Source organism: Anastrepha obliqua, chromosome 4 (genome assembly GCF_027943255.1).
Source record: "Anastrepha obliqua isolate idAnaObli1 chromosome 4, idAnaObli1_1.0, whole genome shotgun sequence".
Lineage (NCBI taxonomy): Eukaryota > Metazoa > Arthropoda > Insecta > Diptera > Tephritidae > Anastrepha > Anastrepha obliqua.
The window spans coordinates 74,160,193-74,180,303 of record NC_072895.1 but is presented as its reverse complement, the minus strand read 5'-3'; the positions used below and the strand labels follow the sequence as shown (position 1 = coordinate 74,180,303).

At 36.9% G+C, this 20,111-nt stretch overlaps 1 protein-coding gene across 2 annotated transcripts in view; it reads right to left on the bottom strand.

Moving 5' to 3' along the window:
• Window positions 1-20,111, bottom strand: part of LOC129245176 (tyrosine-protein kinase receptor torso) — a 130,295-nt gene that overhangs the window by 51,941 nt on the left and 58,243 nt on the right. For both annotated transcript variants that reach the window (XM_054883198.1, XM_054883199.1), the window contains exon 9: window positions 8,637-8,803. In XM_054883198.1, coding sequence (XP_054739173.1) covers window positions 8,637-8,803 — 167 coding nt within the window. The remainder of the gene's footprint in view (window positions 1-8,636; window positions 8,804-20,111) is intronic.

The following is a 20,111-nucleotide window of genomic DNA, read 5'->3' as shown; positions in this document are numbered from 1 at the left end:
CATTATTTTTTGTGTCAATTGCACTTTATACGGAAACAAATTTAAATTATCCTTTAAACGCGCCGCATTGTGGTTCCACTGACGTCAAAATGCTGAGCGCGACGACGATACGACACTGTTGGCTCCTGCGCAACGCTCCCCCTCACTGCTTCAACAAGCTAATTGGAATATCTTGGTCGTTGATGCACGGCATGTTGACGATCTCCTACTGTCCCGTGCTCAAAAAAATTCGACACCAAACGACGAATAGTATTTGCCGCGATACCTTTTGCGATATGCGCGCTGAGTTAGAACAATAAAATGACTATTTTCGATGTATTGCGTCAATGTTCCATGGTTGAAATTTTACTGAATTTACCTATGTTGAAGTCGATCGGTTGGTAAATGACAAAGTTATTCAGCGTTTACATACCGACATAAAAGATGGCGCACCCTCAATCATTTGCTAAATATTCTTTTTTCTGCCAGCGATGTAAAGATGGATGCTGGATTAATACCTATTTATTTTGATGAACATAATTAAGGAAACTTTTGACATTATGCATGAATTGAATTTAGCAAGAATGTATACATTGACTAGTTTAAAAGATCCAAAAAGTGTTTATGCATATGGCGAGTTGAGGAGAAAATCTTCATAAACATTAGAGTCCATAACCAAAAAATGGTTTTCCACCATCATTATAAAATCTATTATATTTTAAGACTTTCGCCAAGATATTTTAAAAAAGCATTAAGACTTACTTGAGCTGGACCAATTGACCCCTAAAAATTGAGATTTTTTTTAAAGAAACTTAGTTTAAAAAAAAAAAAATTAAAAATGCTAAAAATTTTAACAATGGAATAAAAATAATGAGAGTTTTAATGATATTTTTGACTTCATTTTGAAAGACTGGCTTAAGTGAAATTTGAATAGCTCAGCCAAATCTTGGCTTACTTAGACTTCTGAAATATCTTCAACAGTTCACAACAAAATATTTCCGCATACATAACTATTTTGTTTGTTATTTTTATAGTATGCTGACTCTTTAAGTTTAAAGTTTCAATCATTTGAGGTGATTGTTTGGAAAAAATATTTAAAAAAATTAATTTTATTTATGAATATGTTTTTGGTGATACTTTCAATTTCGTACAGCTCCCTTTAAAAAATCTGAAATTTTACAATTCCGATAGCAAATTCCTTTTGTATGGAGAGTGACACACTCTGATAATTCTCGTATATATATAGTATATCTGCAAAGCAATGAATTAGTCACATGAATGGAGACGTTGGTCCAGTAGACCACGTAAAAATAAATAAAACACATTAACTACCCGTTGCTGTGAGTAATGCTGAAAACAGTGAACGATGTAAACGCAGTCCCCTGTCAGCTGTTACGATCAAACTAATGACAACCCCATGTAAATGAAAAATTCCTTCCATCCGTATCGTAGTATGGTAGATTTTATTTCACGATATTTGAAAATTCCCGTAAAACTCTGACAGCTGAGTGCTCTCTCACCACACAGTGTTGCCAAGCAGTACATTTCGAAATCATTTACAAAATAAACTTAGAATTTTATTATTATTAGAATTTTTATTAAAATAACTTAAAAACACTAATGAATAATGTTAATTATAGAAAAATGAACTATTTGCATTTGTTGGGTTTTGGCTTTGGTTTATTAATGTTTATTTGTGGTTTATTTTGTGGAACAACATCAAGACGTACACCACAAATAGGAGGAGGAGCTCGGCCAAACACCTAACAGAAGTGTACGCGGGTGTTCGGTGAGGTACTATTAACATCATAAGGCGTGATTGTTAATAGTTAACTCTTTCCTTGAGGAGAATTTTTTTACAAACCGGAGTTTGTAGACGTGTTGTCGGACAGCTCGTCAAAAGTGCATACTATAGTGAAATTAAAAAAACGAATTTTAACCGAAAGTGGAAACAACGCTCATAACCACTGTAGCAGTCGATCGCGCACTGAAAGTGGGCGATTCTGCTCCTACAGGTGAGTCTTTTTCGCTTCTTGGGCTGGAAACTTTGTTTTGTTTTTGAGCGAGATAAGCAAAAGTGAATAAGTGGAAAAAAAAAGAGAGAAGTAGCAAAACTAAAAATTTAAACAGCTACGTTGATAGCGGGTGAGTTCAGCAAAGTGGTTTGTACTTGTACAGTGAACAAGTGAAAATAGAGAACATTGAGAGAATAACAGAAAAACAAACATTTAAACAGCTACGTTGAGTACGGTTCAGTGCGGTGAGCTTCACACCAAAAGGTGTAAGTGCAATGGAGAATGTGAATCCGTTTATGCGTTGCTCCAAAACAGCGAGATCACCCGAGCGCACAACCTCACCACACGTTGTCAAATCTGTTACTGGTAGCTTAGAAGGAGGTGATAAGCAGACGATGGATAGCGGTTCCCCTGTGAAGCAAAGGGAAACATTAAGTGAGTCGCTCTTTCTCCCTGCATTCGCCTCTCCGGCTAATGGCGACGCTCTTACCATGCTGGGAGCAAAGATAGAAGAGCTAGCAAAAATGATGGTACTGCAGAGACATGTAAATCAACAGATGAGAGGTGTTGTCTCATCGATCTCTGCATTACACAAAAAAGTAAAGCAAGAGCAGAATAAATTAGCTACGCATAATAAAGCCAAATCAGGTGTCGAGAAGGCCACTCAAACACCTTTTGCAGAAATTGCTAAAGCCAATGGGAAGAGGACAAGGGCTCAATATAGAGGGAATTCCTCTCCTGAAAATTCCCCGCAGCCAATAGGAAAGCGTACGAGAAGCATTTCACTTAGTGTGCAGGCTTCACATTTGGAGGGCACATGCAAGCAAGGAACCAATGATAGGCTGCCAAGAGGAAATAAACCCACATCCAATGAGAATGAAGGGTGGGTGGAAGTACGTCGAGCTAAGCGTCGCACAACACCTACGCAGACTTTGGCAGCGGCAGAAAGCAAAAGCGGCGGTACCTTCTCGGAGATAGTGCGTCAAGGGGGCGAAAAGCAGCGAATTAGGGCCAGACCAGACGCTTTTATTATTTCTAATAAAGGCGAGGGGTCTTATGCGGACATTCTCCGTGTAATTAAATCGGAGCCAAGCCTCTCACAACTCGGCGATATGGTGACAAAAATTAGGAAAACGCAAAAAGGTGAAATGTTATTCCAACTAAAAACGCGGGGCGAGGCAGACAATGCGCAATACCAGGGCTTGGTAGAAAAAGTTCTTGGCGATAAAGCCGAAGTTAGAGTTCTGACTCATGAATTAACAATAGAGTGCAGGGATCTTGATGAAGTGTCTACAAGGGAAGATATAGTACAAGCCATAGTAGATCAATTCAATTTACCAAACATCAACGTAGCGGCAGTGAAAAGTTTACGTAAATCATACGGGAATACGCAAATAGCGACACTAAATCTTCCGGTAAGCGCTGCAAATTTGCTCCTTTCTAAAGGGAAATTGAAGGTTGGTTGGGTGGTCTGCCGCCTGCGGAGGATTATTCATCCAACGCGATGTTTCCGTTGTCTAGATTTTGGCCATATATCGAAAAACTGTACGAATTGCGATAGATCCAAGATGTGTAGGAGATGCGGAAATGAAGGACATGTAGCAAAAGACTGCACAAATGCACCAAAATGTCTTCTATGTCAACTAGCCAAGGAAGAGCTATCCGACCACATATCTGGTAGTAGCAGGTGTCCAGCCTACAAAAGAGCTTTAGCCAAAGCATCAACATGAGGAGTATGCAATTAAATTTAAATCATTGTGAGGCGGCTCAAGATTTATTGAAGCAGACGGTGATAGAGATGAAGGTTGACGTAGCAATAATCTCAGAGCCCTACAAGATTCCTTCGCGCAACGATTGGGTAGCAGATAGAACACGAAAAGCAGCAATATGGACTTGTGGTACCCACCCGTTTCAGAAAGCGGATCCAGTAGATGCGAGAAAGGGCTTCGTTTGGGTCCTTGTCAAAGGTTGCCATATTTGCAGCTGCTATGCACCCCCTAGCTGGACGATTCAGGAGTTCCGGGAGTTCCTAGATCATATTGTAGAGACTGCGAGAGGTCGTCACCCGGTCGACATAGCCGGCGACTTTAATGCATGGGCAGTGGAATAGGGCAGTAGGAGAACGAACGCCAGAGGCGCGGCTTTATTGGAGGCGTTCGCTCCGCTAGATTTGGTCATAGCCAACGATGGAAGAACAGCCACCTTTCAAAGAGATAGTAAGGAGTCCATAATAGACATCACTTTTACTAGTGGCTCCTTGGCTAGATGCGTCAAATGGACGGTCAGCGAGCATTATACCCACAGCGATCATCAAGCCCTAATTATAGACATCCCGGAAGGAAAAGAAGACAACAATTATATCTCTGCTAGTAATTCTCTGCACCAAGCATGGAGACTGACAACACCGGACAAACCTCTATTCAACTTTGTATTAAACGAGGTCATTGAGCGCGTACAAGAAGAGAAATCAGCAGCAAGGGCAGCAAATAGGCTTGTGCATGAGATCCGGCGAAGTAAAGCAGCCTCATTTAATCAGCTATGCAACGAGGCAGACAAAAACATATGGGGTAATGCATACAGAGTAGTAATGTCTAAAACTGTTAAAGCGCCGCAAGTAAAATGCCCTAACTTGCTAGATAATATAGTTCGGACCCTGTTTCCTCACCGCAAAACAGATCCAATGCCATACATTTCAGCATCTATAAATGACATTGATGATATAACACCTGAAGAAGTGGTACAAGCAGCAAAAATGATTGGAGATCGCAAAGCTCCCGGCCCGGATGGTATTCCGAACATAGCATTAAAAACAGCCATCCTGGAAAATCCCCAGACATTTGCTAGGGTGATGCAATTGTGTCTCGAGCAAGGCGTGTTCCCGAATTACTGGAAGAGGCAAAGACTAGTGCTGCTCCCGAAGCCAGGGAAGCCACCAGGTATACCAGGATCCTACCGTCCCCTATGCCTCCTTGACACGATGGGCAAGCTTTTAGAGCGGCTTATTAACAACAGAATACAGCCGTACACTGAATGCGAGGCGGGACTATCCCCGTACCAGTATGGTTTCCGAAAGCGAAGGTCTACTACAGCGGCAATACAAAAGGTGGTCACGATTGCTACAGACGCGATCGCAGGCAAACGATGGAGAGGCGGTGATAAGCAATACTGCGCAGTAGTGACTTTAGATGTGAAAAACGCCTTCAACTCAGCAGACTGGGGGCACCTTCTGAAGGCACTTAAAAAGCTATCTGTTCCGGCATACATATATAATATTGTCAGAAACTATCTGAGCGATCGAGTTTTAGAATATGACACAGAAGGTGGAATAAAAAAGTATAAGATTGCAGCAGGTGTGCCACAGGGCTCAGTGCTAGGCCCCACGCTTTGGAATATTATGTATGATGAAGTGTTCCGACTCCCATTTCCAACAGATGTACACATCGTTGGCTTTGCGGATGACATAGCTCTCGTAATTGTAGCTAAACTGGTGAGCGATATCGAAGTCAAAGCAAACACTGCAATTGCTACCGTAACAAACTGGCTGGATAGCGTAGGTTTATCCATTGCAGCGGAGAAAACGGAAGCGGTCCTCATCAGTACCCGCAAGAAACCAGAGATAGCCTCTTTCAGCATAGGCACACATAAATTTAAATCGTCTCGTCAGCTCAAATATCTGGGTGTTATAATTGACGACCGGCTCAGTTTTGGCCCACATGCGGAATATATAACCCACAAAGCATTAAGAATGTTCAGTGCGCTCTCTAGAATGCTCCCGAATGTGGGTGGGCCGAGAAGCAGCAAACGCAGGCTATTATCTAGCGTCATCGCATGCACCCTGCTATATGCAGCACCAGTATGGGCAAAATCCCTGAAGGTAAAAGCATATAGAAGACCGTACGAAGCCATGTACAGACTTTGCGCACTGAGGGTGATAAGCGCATATAAAACCACCTCTGACGAAGCGGCAATGGTGATCGCAGGCATGATTCCGATAGATATATTGGCGGAAGAAAGAGCGAGAGTGTTCATGCAGAAAGAACAGGACCACAGTAACATATCCGCGATCATAAAAAGAGAGAAGGCTACATCCATGCTGAAATGGCAGGAGCGTTGGGAAAACGCGACAAAGGGAAGGTGGACTTATACACTAATCCCAAAAATCGAAAAATGGCTAAATAGAAGCTATGGTGGGCCTAATTTCCAGCTAACGCAATTTTTGACAGGCCATGGTTGCTACCAGAAGTATCTACATAGCCTTAGGATACGTGATTCGCCTTTATGTCGAATATGCCATGAAGAGGAAGATGCAAGACATGTATTTTTTGTATGCCCGCGATTTGTGACTATCAGAGAGGATTTAGCTTCACTATCAGATGATCCGATAGTACCAGAAAACATAGTGGACATCATGATATCTTCAAAGTATGCGTGGGATAAGATCTCGGCCGCAATTAGCCAAATAATTTATGCATTAAAGCTCGCAGACATATCCGAGGTCAGCGGCAGATAAACAGACGATACTTGACAAAGAAACGAACTCTTAAGTCGACGTGTGACAAGTATGGTGGGAGAGGGTGGACAGGCCCAACTGGGGTGGTTTACTTCGGTAACAAACAAAACTGGGGGAGGATTAAAGTACATGCAACTTTTGACGGACTGCATGTGAAGTGTAACTGACGTAGAGCCTAGAGTTCAACCGCCTTCCCGACGATTTACTTAACGATAGTACCGGGAGGGGATCGGTACATGGACGGTAGGAGGTTTAGTTTGGGTTAAAGTCCTACACTGACGGGGTACAGGCTTTCGATGCTTCCTTCTCGTAAAAAAAAAAAAAAAGTGTACGCGCCAATTATTATTATTTTTTATTTTTTTATTTTTTATTAAACAATGAAAAATTGTAACTGATAACGCGGATGTGTGAAAAAGTGTGTAAGCAAAAATATCAATGGCAACATTGTGAAGATACAATCAAACACATACACACACAAACCGATGTATTGTGTAAATATGTAACTAAAAGAACGCAGTTATTCTCTACGGGATGAGGTTTGCTCAGTTTTGTGCTCGATAGGGGCTGCGGTAAGAGACTACGTACGTCGGTCACTGTTTTCAGCATAACACTTGAGCACACAATGACTGATCACGTAAGACTGTCTCACTGAAAGCTAATGAGAGTTTGAGTCGATTTTTATGGAAAGAGTAAGAAGTATTTGCTTTTGATTTTGTTTGTGTGCTCCCACAGACCAGCATCACCAGTTAGGGGTTAAATACAGATAGCGTTGCCATTCGGTAGAATTGTTATTCAAATCTTTTTTCAAATGTGTTAACCCTTAAATATGTATTCGAAATATTTAATTTTAATTTTCAAACCTATCATTCCGATTTGTGAAAAGAAAAATCCAACCGATTTGAGTTCCTAAAATATAAAATTAAACTATGTCTCAATATAAAAAATAAAAGTTACATGGAGTTGGCTCGATCAATTTGCGGGACTGGCTTAAAAAAATCCAAAATCAGAGGTTAGGTAGTTTAGGTAGTGCTGGCTGATATGTAAAAAGATCTCACTTAGACCTCTAGAGTCCATTGTGTTACCAGTGCTATGTATTTGGAGTCGAACTCTTACTTTATGAACTTCATGATGCATGTTTTCGCGAGTTTTAACAAGCCTTTCAGCCATTTGTCCTACAAAGAGCAGGACAGGGGCGAAGTAAGTGTTCCAAAGTACTCCTAGCATGGATCCATGCATCGAAATGGACTAATCCTATTTTTGCTACTTGATGTGGGGTGAGACAGTGTCCCCTCAGTACTAGAAATCGGTCTTGCAGTCTTTGCCACAGAGTGATAAAATAAAATTTTTAGTTTTCGTATTCCGAGATCTTAGAATAATTTTCGTAAGTAGTTTTGTACGAAAATCATGACAACCGCGTTTCCAGAGCTCCTTTAGTTCCGTTTTCAGTCCAATATTAGAATTTTTATCAACAATTTTATGTGTAGAAAAAATGATTAATTTAATTAATGAGGAAATTCAAGTGTAGATCTATTAAAGGAGGAAACCAAAAAAAACAAAAAAAAATAAATAAATAAATGAACCGTAGAAAAACTATGACAAAATAAAAAAAAATTTAATTGTTACTTTGGATCTCACTGTTGCATTGATTATTTAATATAGGTAATGTGAACAAACTTTTAGCAAATTTGCTTTGACTTAACAAGCCTGCATTCAGTACTTAACACACATTGTTTCATTCACATTGCTATTATATTTTAACGATATTTTTCCCGTTGTACGCTTTGATTGCAGAAGGTCTTTACTACATTCGGATTTAAATAAAATGGTTAGTTGGAGTAACACATATGAATGGTATTAAATTCGAATTGTCACATTAATATAAAGCACTGGTCAAAAGAATTCAATGACTCATATATTACCACTGCTCGTTTTTCAACTCGAGTAAGACCAATACTAGAATATGGTTGGCTTAAGAGATATTTGATGGGACACATTAAATGAGCTGACCTAAGTCCAAAAATTCATACACTTGTAGCTAGCACAGACAATTTTATAATTCCGGTTTCACAGGTACTCGCGTGTATGGCTGGAGCAACTATTTTCACAAAAAACATACGTAAATATGAACTTACCTTATTTATATTAAAACTATAATCAATACCACCATCTATGTGATCCACAATCTTTGCTATATAGGCGCTTAGCTGATATTTGGATTTCTGCCAGGATATATTCAATGCGTAAGTATTTCCCCTTAAATATTTACGATTCACTTTTAATCCTTCAGGAATAAAGGGTGCTGATGGGAGATATTACAGAAAAATATTTTAAAATTAGTTTTGTAAAAATTTGGTTTTGAATTGTTTAAATAACATCAAGCTTGTCGCCTATTAAATGTGATTATAATAATATGAGCAAATCTTAATGCAATAATGAAAATACTTGATTTAAATATTTTGTTTAATAGCACTTATGTATGGTTTGACTGAACCATTAATTATATCAAAACTGTGCTTTAATTCTAAACTAGGATCGCTCGTACGTCGAAATTTCGACGTTATATAAATACGGAGAGCAAAATTTAGTCATACCTTTTTTAGTATATATAGTCATAGAAAAAAGTTGAAACATATGTAAATGGATGGCTTATGTTGAAACTTTTTACATAACCAATGTGAATAGATGTAGTAAAATTAAATGTGAAAAAATAGCCCATTTGACCTGTATTAAGCGATCCTATATTTGTGTAATTTTTTTTATTCATGAATTGGAAATATTTAATTTCACGTATTACGAAAAAAAATTTTTTTTTGAAAAAACATAATAAAAAACAATCATTATTTAATCCATGACCATCATAAGTTCTGAATGAAATTTATAATAGTATGCATTCACAATAATATAGTTTCTTATTCCGCCTTCACATTATTCGTTCCAACACACTATTAATACAGGTAAAATGATGTGATTAATTTTTCCTGCACCTATTCACTTATGTATCTATTTTAATACATTGTGCAAACCGTCTCCACATATGCTATCCATTGGTATCATATATGTTTCAACATTTTTCTCTGACTGTAAATACTAAAAAAAAGTACAACAAAATTTTGCTCTTCATATTAATATATACATAGATTTTTTAAGCTTTCCACAGTACTACCGACCATTATGAAATATGTCTAGGAGGCTTTGTTTAGCTGCATGAGAAGTTTCAATATCGATAACTATGGTTTGACAGTGGCAAACTGTGTTTGACAATGGCAATACTGTGTTGACATATCTGCTCAGTAAGGTTTGGTGTGTTGATTAGAGTAGCTGATTTCTTCTTCTTCGGTTCGGTTTTGATTTGTAAATGACAGTAAAATGGGATGACTTGTTGCATTGGGTATGCGCAACGAACCAAATTTATCTATTTGCCATTTATTACATTCTTCTTTTCTCTTCCTTTGACATTTCTAATTTTAAAAACGTTGTTGTTGCTCGAATGTCAACATCTTGTATAGATACACCTTGCTTCCACAGAATACTTCCAATACCGCAGAAGACGCCGAAATGTTGATTTGTCATCGGTCTCAACTTGTTAGCTTTTGTCTTTCGAAAACGAAAAATACAGCACGCGCAAGAGTTGAAGCCAGTTTGGTTGATTGTGCTTCTTTAAATTTATTATTCAGATTTATTGGGAAATGTAGTCAAAAATTGTACTCATCAAACGGAACATGTAACTCGTAGCCGTGGCAGACGCAAGCCGCATATCATACCCAAAAAACAAACACCATGAAATTATCAACCAGTTTATAAGAAAAAAATACACGTTTTAATAATATTTCAGTTTTGTATTTATTATCATTTAAAATTCTAAACCTCTTAAAATACACCGTCTAAATTTTAATTTCAGTTCATTTTGTTTCGCTTATTTCAAGTCTAACATATAGTAAAGTTTATTACAGACCTCTCAAACGTAATATAAGCTTAAATTATTAAAGATAGTTAAATAAATAAATTCTAAAACCTCCTTTCTTCACACGGAAAAGTCAAGCGGAATAGAACTCGATATCCTATTGAGATCCCTTAGCACGCGGGTAAGTCTCTTAATACGCGCAGAATTTGTATTATAATTCTAAAATGAAATCAGGGATATCATTAACAAATATTAATTTATGCCAAAACAAGCTCATGCAAATCTGCCTTGTCGTATACGTAACATCTCAGCAAATTGCTCTCTACCTCTGCGCAGTACTCATACGCACCGGCTTACCTCAATACCTTCGAAGTATAATTATTAATTTTACATGAACCTATTCACTCATGTATCTATTTTAATACATTGTGCAAACCGTCTCCTCGTATGCTATCCATTGGTATATGTTTCAACTGTTTTCTCTGACTGTAAATACTAAAAACAGGTAAGACAAAATTTTGCTCTCCGTATTAATATATAGATATTCATTGCAACTCGTAGAGTCTGAAAAAAAAATTTTTTTTTCTTTTCCTAGCATCGAAAATTGTTTTTTTATTTGGTGATTAAGAGTCTCTCACAAAGATTTGTCCATTGCACCTAAAGTATGCAGCTCATATTTTAGACTGATCAACCACTCCTTCTAAAGTTCCTACATACATATTCTGGAACATAACCAGGTAGAGCTTCGCATTGATAATACGAAAAGGACATCTATGAGAATCATCTCGCCAAAGCCAATGTAACTGTCGTGATTGAAGGGCGGGCATTCACATATGTATCTTCTAGCAGCATTCCATACAAATACAAGTTTATAACCCTAATTCTGTTGAGGTGAGCGTTCAAGGAAATAATTATGTATTAAGACCAGCTATACAAAAAAAAAAAACTTAAAAATCCACCCGTGTATTTAAAGCGTATATTGAAAGATTTTCATTATTTATTATTTTAGACTTAAAGAGTTCGATATGTTCCTTTGAGCTCCGAAGTCGATTTCATATAGTTGGACCAGTTACTCAGAGTTTATCCTCTTAAGACATCCTTTTTGTTTTATCAATAGTACTTCAAAATTCATTCAAATTTTGCTTTTAAATTGTATCATACACTAAAGTTAGAATAATGAAATATTGTGCGGGAAAATAAATATCTTTTGCAATATGAGACAAAAATGAGTCAATGTCTCCCAAAACAAAAACTAAATATATTTGTTTCATTAGTTAACACAAAAAAAAATTAATTTATTGAATTACAATTCATTAGTAAAAAAACAAAATCAGATCTAATAGTTTTATGAAATAATAAAAAAATACATGCACTTAAGTACAAAACTTCATAAACCCCATTTTGCACCAGGTCAAAGTTTTATGAAACTTGGTGTTTCGTCCAACAACTTTTAACTTTATTGCAGCTTTATGAGGTTGAGCATTAAATAGTAAATAGAATTTGACGAAATATAATATTTTGGCATTCTCATTTCACTCTCTCACTAAGTTGATTTATTCTAATATATGAGAAAGTTCAACTTGGATAACAAGCTAATTTTTACGGTAAGCCCAAGAATTTTCAATTGGATTTATGTCTAAACTTTGTGTTGGAAACTTGATGACTTCAAGTTCTTGGTTATTGACCCATTTCTTCACGATTTTCGTCGTATGCTTGGAGTCGTTATCATATTAGAACATGAAGATAGTCTCTCATTTTTTCTTTCATTCTAACAAGTGGGCCGAATAAAGTTAGGGTAAAAAAACAGTATTGACTAATTTAGCAGGTGCAGAGTGAAAATCGAAATATACTTGGAACTGGAACATTTCTATTTTTTTTACATCTCTTTTGAATGAAAGACAATTACCCAAATTATTTAAATTATTCTAAAACAAGTGCCAAAATATGTATACGAGGGTGGATTGATAAGTCTTTAGAATGAAGAACTAGGCATTGGTTTTTTAACAAAAAATTGATTTATTTTTCAACATAATCACATATTTATTCCATCTCTAAAATAAGTTTTTTTCAAAACCTTCAAAATAAGCATTTGTTTCAGCTATAACTTCACTATTTGACACAAATCTTTTTCCGCCGAGCCATTTTTTCATATTTGGAAAAAGGAAAAAGTCACTGAGAGCTAAATCTGGCAAATATGACGGATGAGGGAGCAATTCATAGCCTAACTCATTTATTTTTTCCTGCATTTCCCAAGATGAATGTGAAGGAGCGTTATCATGATGAAAGAGGATTTTCTTCTTCTTCAAATGTGGCTGTTTTTGCTTAATATTTTGGTCCAATGTATCCAACAAAGATAAATAACATTCAGCTGTGATGGTTTTACCCTTTTCAAGATAATCTATGAAAATTATACCTTGTGCATCCCAAAAAATAAATGCCATAACCTTACCAGCTGATGCAACGACCTTTGCCTTCTTTGGAGCACTTGAGCCACGTTCTACCCATTGTTTGGACTGTTCTTTAGACTCTGGTGTATAGTGGTGGATCCACTTTCATCCATCGTTATGAAACGACGCAAAAATTCCTATGGATTTCTGTTAAACATGTCTAAACCAACTTTTGAAGTCGACATTCGGTTCATTTTTTGCAGAGGAGTTAGCAAACGCGGCACCCATCTTGCTGAAATCTTTTTCATACCCAATTCATCATGTATTATGTTATGCACACGTTCATAACTAATGATCATCCACAATGTCAGCAATCCCTCTCAATTTAATTCATCGATCTTGTGTAACAGTTTTTTACTTTCCACCGTTTCTGGAGTCGTTACCTCTTTTGGCCTCCCAGAGCGTGGCTCATCTGTGGTGCTTATCCGACCACGTTTAAACTCGTTTACCCAATTGTAAACTGTTGCATTTGAGGGTGCATGTTCCCCTAATACTGTCTGCAACTCTCCAATAATTTGTTTCTGGTTTAAACCTTTTAAATGAAAGTACTTTATAACAGCACGAAGTTCACTTTTTTCCATTTTTATAAAAATACAATAGTGTTTTGCAAAAATAATTCTCAAAAAAGTACCGTTTGACCATATGTTATGAAATTTTTACAGCTCGCTTTTGACAGTTCACTTTTAACGATCACAGTAATTAAGTAAATTAATGACCGATAGGTGTCGCAATTCTAAAGACTTATCAATCCACCCTCGTACATATGTACATCCTAAATATATGCTTTTACACTGATATTGAATTAAAACAACATTAAAAGCAGCGGCTTATGGAAATGGTAAATGGAGAAGTAAATCGTTATATTTCATGTATAATTTGTGGTGATCTAAAATTTTCCCACACGAAGTACGCAACATCTTTACAAAACGCATGGTAATACCTACATGGTAAGTGGTGATATTTTTTTTTTTTCAAGAAAAGAAAACGCTACTAGATTCATATTCATATGAGCATAAAGGTGAAGGTGAGTATGTAGATGAGAAAAATAATAAAGGTAAGTATATTTATACAGTTAAGGATAAAGAGTAAAATAAAGACAAAGATACAGAACATAGAAATAGAGACAAAGATTGGATAGAGATAGAGATAGAGATAAAGATGCAGATAAAACTGAAATTGAAAAAAAATTAATTATTGTTAGTCGAATTTTGGATTTAATATGCACTACAATTGCTACGTCTATTTTTAAGTCAGAATAAGTAAAATATTTCATACCTGTGGCACTCACACTTATCTGAATGCCATTATCTATAATTCACCGCATTTGTTATGATTACTGTTATTATCATTGGCAGGTACGGGACTACTCATAAGTGTTCAAAAGCACCTGCATACCTACATTCATAAATGCGTAGTCTTGTCTACAGAGCACCCTAGGTGGGTGTATGCATGTGCATCATAGGTATATGTGCCTAAGTATGGCCGTCTAACAATCATTAAATCTCTCAACGAGCACATCAGCGTCGCTAGGAGTAGAGTTAATTACAAGGCAAATGCTTGCTGTCAATGTAAGTGCATTGACGCATTGAAGGCAGTCATCTCTAAATGCATTTGGTATATCATCTGCCCGATAAGACTGAAAACATATTCTGTATGGAAGAGCTGCGATTGATTTTCGCAAATGGGTTATTGTTGTGTTATATTTACTCATCAAAATGAGTACATACGTACGCACACATACATTCTGTCAAAACAATATCGGGAATAGTTCATTTAAAAAGTGCGCGTTACACATACTTGTATGTCTAATTTTTTTTTTTTTTTTGTTGGAACGTTGGTACAACTGTCCTCTATAATGTCGCGAAGTTTGAGCGTGATCTCTCAATTAGCTTGTTTTTGGCATTTAATTATATCAGTCAACCGCAGGTGTGCTCTGCGATTTTCACTATGAATAAAAATATCGAACAAAGAATTTGTCTTAAATTTTGCGTTTTGAACGAGATTCCGCGTGCCGAATCGTTGAAAATGTTACAGAAAGCCTATGGTGAGTGTGCTTTATCAAAAACACGGGTCTAGGAGTGGTATAAGGCTTTTTCAGAGGACCGAGAAGTCGTGGAAGATTTGCCCTGACCTGGTCGTCAATCAACGTCTTCAATGGACGAAAATGTCGACAAAGTCAAGGAAATGGTGCTGAAAAACCATTATTTAAGTTTGAGAGAGGTAGCTCGTGACCTTAACGTGTCCCACGAATCAATTCGCAACATTTTACACCATCAATTGGGCATGAGACGCGTGGCTGTTCGACTCGTTGCAAGAGAGTTGAATTTCTTCCAAAAAATTTATCGGAAGAAGGTGGCTGAAGGGGGGAGCCTGGTTTATGAGGTCTAAAAATTGCATCTCTTTGCGATTTTTTTTTTTAAAGAAAAAATTAATTTAGCACTGCAAAGTTTTTTCTATCTTTTAATGAACGTTTAAAAAGTATAAAAAATTTTTGTACTGGTTAAAATAAGTTGAAAAAAATGTTTAACATAAAAATTAGTAAAGCGCTGCAACGCTGGAGTTTCCAAAGAAAAAAATGCCTTTCTATAAAAAAAAAATTCACTTCAACTTGGTATAAAAATCTTGAACATTTTTTTTTATCTATTTTGTTAGTTCAAATAGAAGAGAATTTAATACTGAAGGGAACAAGCTATGATTCATTTCAAAAGATTCATTCGTTTTTTTTCATTCATGTACGCCAATTCAAAAAAATCATAAAAATGAAAAGTCGAGAAAAGAAGATAAAGTTTGTACTATAGCTCTCCGGTCACAGCGTAACTGCCTAACGCTCGCCTACCTTTGGCTTTGTATCTACGGAAATATTGAGAATTAGGCTCTGTAACTTTGTGTGAATATTCTGAAATATATTAGGAATCGCTTAAAACGAAAAATAAAATTGATTTTTTTGACCTTATAAACCAGCCCCCTGAAGGCATGTTTGCAAACCAGTCAACAGGCGGCTGAATGGCGCTACCAACATGAGCCGAAACCCAAAAAACCATGTCAAAATCGGTCAAAAGTGAAAGTTATTCCACTCGTTTTCTTTGATTATCATGGTGTTGTGCACTCGGAATTCGTTCCAAACTGTAAATAAACGGTAACTAAAAAATAGAAGTTATGCGACATTTGAGAGAGAATGTGGGTAGGAAACGGCCCAATTTATGGAAAGAAAACTCATGGTCCTTGCACCACGATAACACACCGTCTCACAAGGCTCATATTGTGAACACTTTTTTGACCAAGAACTCGACAAATATCACCGATCAACCACCGTATTCACCGGATTTACCGCCCTCTGACTTTTTCCTTTCCCCAAAACTTGAATTGCCACTCCGCGGACGCCGCTTTGAGTCGATAAAAAGGAGAATTCGCTGAAGGAGCTGAAGAAGATCTCTTGAAACGCGTTTAAAAGGTACTTTGATGAGTGGACTAATCATAAGCATATGTGTATTGTTTCGAATGGAGCCTATTTTGAAGGCGACAAAACAGATTTTGATGATTAAGCAATTACCTTGCGTTTTATTGAACAATTCCCGGTACTTTTTGACAGAATGTACTATACAAATATGGGGTGGTCCTTTAGGCATTTGGAATTTTCACTAAAGATTTTTTGAGTTTGATAGATAAAGAAACATTAAGATGACATCCGTGGTATGCCGGATGTGGTTAAATCGTAATGTGAATTAGCCCTCCACTAGCTGACATTTGATTCCATTGGATTCCATAGTATATTGCCCTTATTGATAACTCTCACACCAACCCGCCAGGGACGTGAAGAATGTGCACACTAGAACTCGCGAATATGTACGTGAAAATCTAGTTTACAGAATAGATTACCTACTGCAACGCCAGCCGTGGAAGTTAATTCAATGAAATTGTATCCCATATTTAATGGCAGGGTTTACAAAATAATCTTTAAAAAATATTATTGACTACCATCAATAACATGTGAATGTGAACTATTTACTTATTAATTAATAATATATTTTTATTAGTACCTGATCAAATAATCGGGTTTCACTACAAAATATTTAGTTGGCTTCACTTGGTGTGTCCAATTGGCGCCGATTAGCACGAGAAAGACCCGACTGGCGCGCTTTATTAAACTCGACCAAAATCGCGTAAGTGGTTATCGCGCCAATTAAGAAGAAGAAGAAAAAAATTGTTATGAAGTATCGTCGAATCACAATTAGAGAAGTTGCTGAAGATGTCGTCATATCGGTTGGCTCCATGCCACGTAATCTTTTCGGAAATTTTGGGTATGAAGCGTGTAGCAGCGAAGTTCGTTCCAAAATTACATCGCTCAGGAGTTATTGAATAACGTCAACGATGATTCAGATTTGCTTAAAAGGGTTATAACTGTTGACGAATCATGGGTATATGCTTATGCCATCGAATTCAAAGCTCAATCGTCCCAATGGAGGAGAGCCAAGACCAAAAAAAGGACGCTAAGCTCGATCAAATGTCAAGGTTTTACACACCGTTTTCTATGGCGAAGTGCATCTGGAGTTCTTACCACAAGATCGTAAATAGAGAGTATTACCTTGAAGTTATACGTCGTTTGCGTGAAGCAATACGAAAAAAAAGGCCCGAAATTGTGGAAAAAAATGTATGGCTTTTGCATCATTATAATGCACCTGCTCACTCATCTTTGCTCGTGAGAGATTATTTGGCCAAAACAACACGCTTATAATGCCACCAGATTTGGCCCCCTGCGACCTTTTCCTGTTCCTAAGATTGAAGAGACCCATGAAAAGAGGGCGTTTTGCGACGATTGAAGAGATAAAAACCGAATCGCTGAGAGAGCTCAAGGACATACCAAAAAGTGCCAATCAGAACTGCTTCGAGGATTGGAAAAAATGCTGGCACACGTGTATTATATCTGAGGGGGACTAATTTCAAGGAGATAAAACAGAAATTGATGAATAAATAAATATATTTTGAGAAAATTTAAATTCCCTTTACTTTTGGAACACACCTCGTACCTACTAAAACAATTTAAGTAATCACTAAATGAGGACAATAAGCTAATCAAGTTCAGTTCACTGAAAAGTTCTTAGCGAATATGTATTATACAATGTGGCACAATAAAACAGTAAGTATTAAGTTGTTAAGTATTGAATTTTGATGAAATTTACTAAGCCTGAAAATGCGGTTATGGTACTTTTATAGGTACATATGTATATATTTATATAAAAACTAAACATTAAAAGTTTCATCACGAGCTTCGAAACTGATAACGTAGTGCAAGTAAATATGTCACTAAGAAGAAGTGTAGCCGCACATTGCTTACTTGAATGTCAAAAAGTTAAAGTTGTAAATATTTTTATCATATTGAGATTCAAATAACAAAGTGCACACAAGTTCGGAACAAAGTTCACACAAATAGGAGAATCAGTGACAAACATCTACTTAGAAAATAAGGTGACAAACAGGATACTTGGTCATGCAGGAAGAACAAGTGAAAAAATTGTGGTTTGAAAAACTTGGAAAAAAAGTTCTCGAAACAACCAGGTGAAGCTCTAAACTTTTGTAAAAGTTACGCCGTCTAGAGTAAATGTACCTCTGCACTTGTTTTTGATTTTTTACAGTTTTAGAAATGGTTTGAAATCTGCAACAACATGTTTGTATTACATTTTGCGTTAAAAAAGGATTCAATGGTGCGAAAACCTTAGAAATATTGGGAAACTGTTTCGGTAATGATACTCTAAAGAAAACAGCCATTTACGAGCGGCATGCAAGCTTCAAAAGAGGTCGTGATTCCATCGAGGATGAAGAGCGTGGGGCCAGGTCGTCAACATGGAAAACTGATGAAACCATAAATAAAGTGACAGATGAAACCATCATCAAAAAGTTGATCAATAACCGCAGATTAACCACCAGAGAATTAACAGAGGATTTGAACGTTGCTTATAGTTTCGCTCAGGGCATTCTAGCTAATGATTTGGGTTTGTGCCTTGTTGCTGCAAAGTTGATTCTAAAGAACCTAAATTTCATGCAAACAAGGAACCGCCAAAGAAATAATTTCCCAGGCTGTATTCGGCATTCATCAAACAGATTACGTGAAACAATTCGCCAAAAAAAACGAAAGGATTTGTGGAAAAACAACTCGTTGATTTTGCTGCCTGCTAACGTACCGTCGCGTAGTGCCATCATTATCCGTGAATTTTTGATCAAGAGCGGAACGAATACTATCCAACAGTCATTGAATTCACCTGATACAGCTCCCTATTAGATCGAGTCAAAAAATCACTTGAGGGACGCGTTTTAACAACCGGAAGGAAGTAATGGAAAAAGTGAAGACGGCTCTAATGGATATATTGAAAATAGAGTTCCAGAAATGCTTCGAGAACTTGCAGGCGATAATATCACTTTTGAGGAATAAACTTGTATTTTGAATTTTCTGAATATATTGGAAGTGATCTCATTGGAAGTTGATCTCACGAAGGCTTAAAGACCCAGTTCCTCAGATACACAGTTGTTTGAGGAATAGCCAAATCCATTTCAATTATTTGCACAGATAAAGTAGATCACAGTTCAAATCATACTAAAAAGATTATTATCTAAAAATGTGCATAATATTTATTAAAAACCATTTTTAAACGAAGACTGTCTCTTAAATTTCTGGCTTTGGGCATTTCTAGCAGGTGCCAGCTGATGTTTCCATTGGAAAGTTTGGCATATTTTACGCACTTAGCACGGCTTGATCTGTGAGCCAGATTAGTGCCATTGTGGCTTTAAAATTCATTTGCTCATAAAGAATGCATCGATGAACTAAAATCAATATAAGTTGAGCAAGCACCATCTTTTATCACCGCAAACAACTGGTGAATTTTCACGTGGTCGCTTTCGTTCACCGACGAATTGCGGGAAGGTCGTACGAAATCAGTTGTTGTTGGCATTAGTATGGCGAGCGTCAATAAGATTTTGCTTGATGACCTTATTATAAAAAATATGTGTTCGCGTTGCCGGATATTTTGAAAACCAATAAAACCGTTTTCAACCGTCAAAGTTCATTTTTCCACTTTAAGCCAGAAATACAATATAAATTCAATCCTTTTTATCGCATATACAGGGTGGGCCATGCAGCGTTTGCTTTTTCAACCACCTATTTTTTGAGAATGGTAACACAAATGACATGTCAAATGAGTTCATAATTTACATAAAGGTTTGACATTTACGAAATGGGGCGCTATACGCTTGAACAAAATTGGGAAATA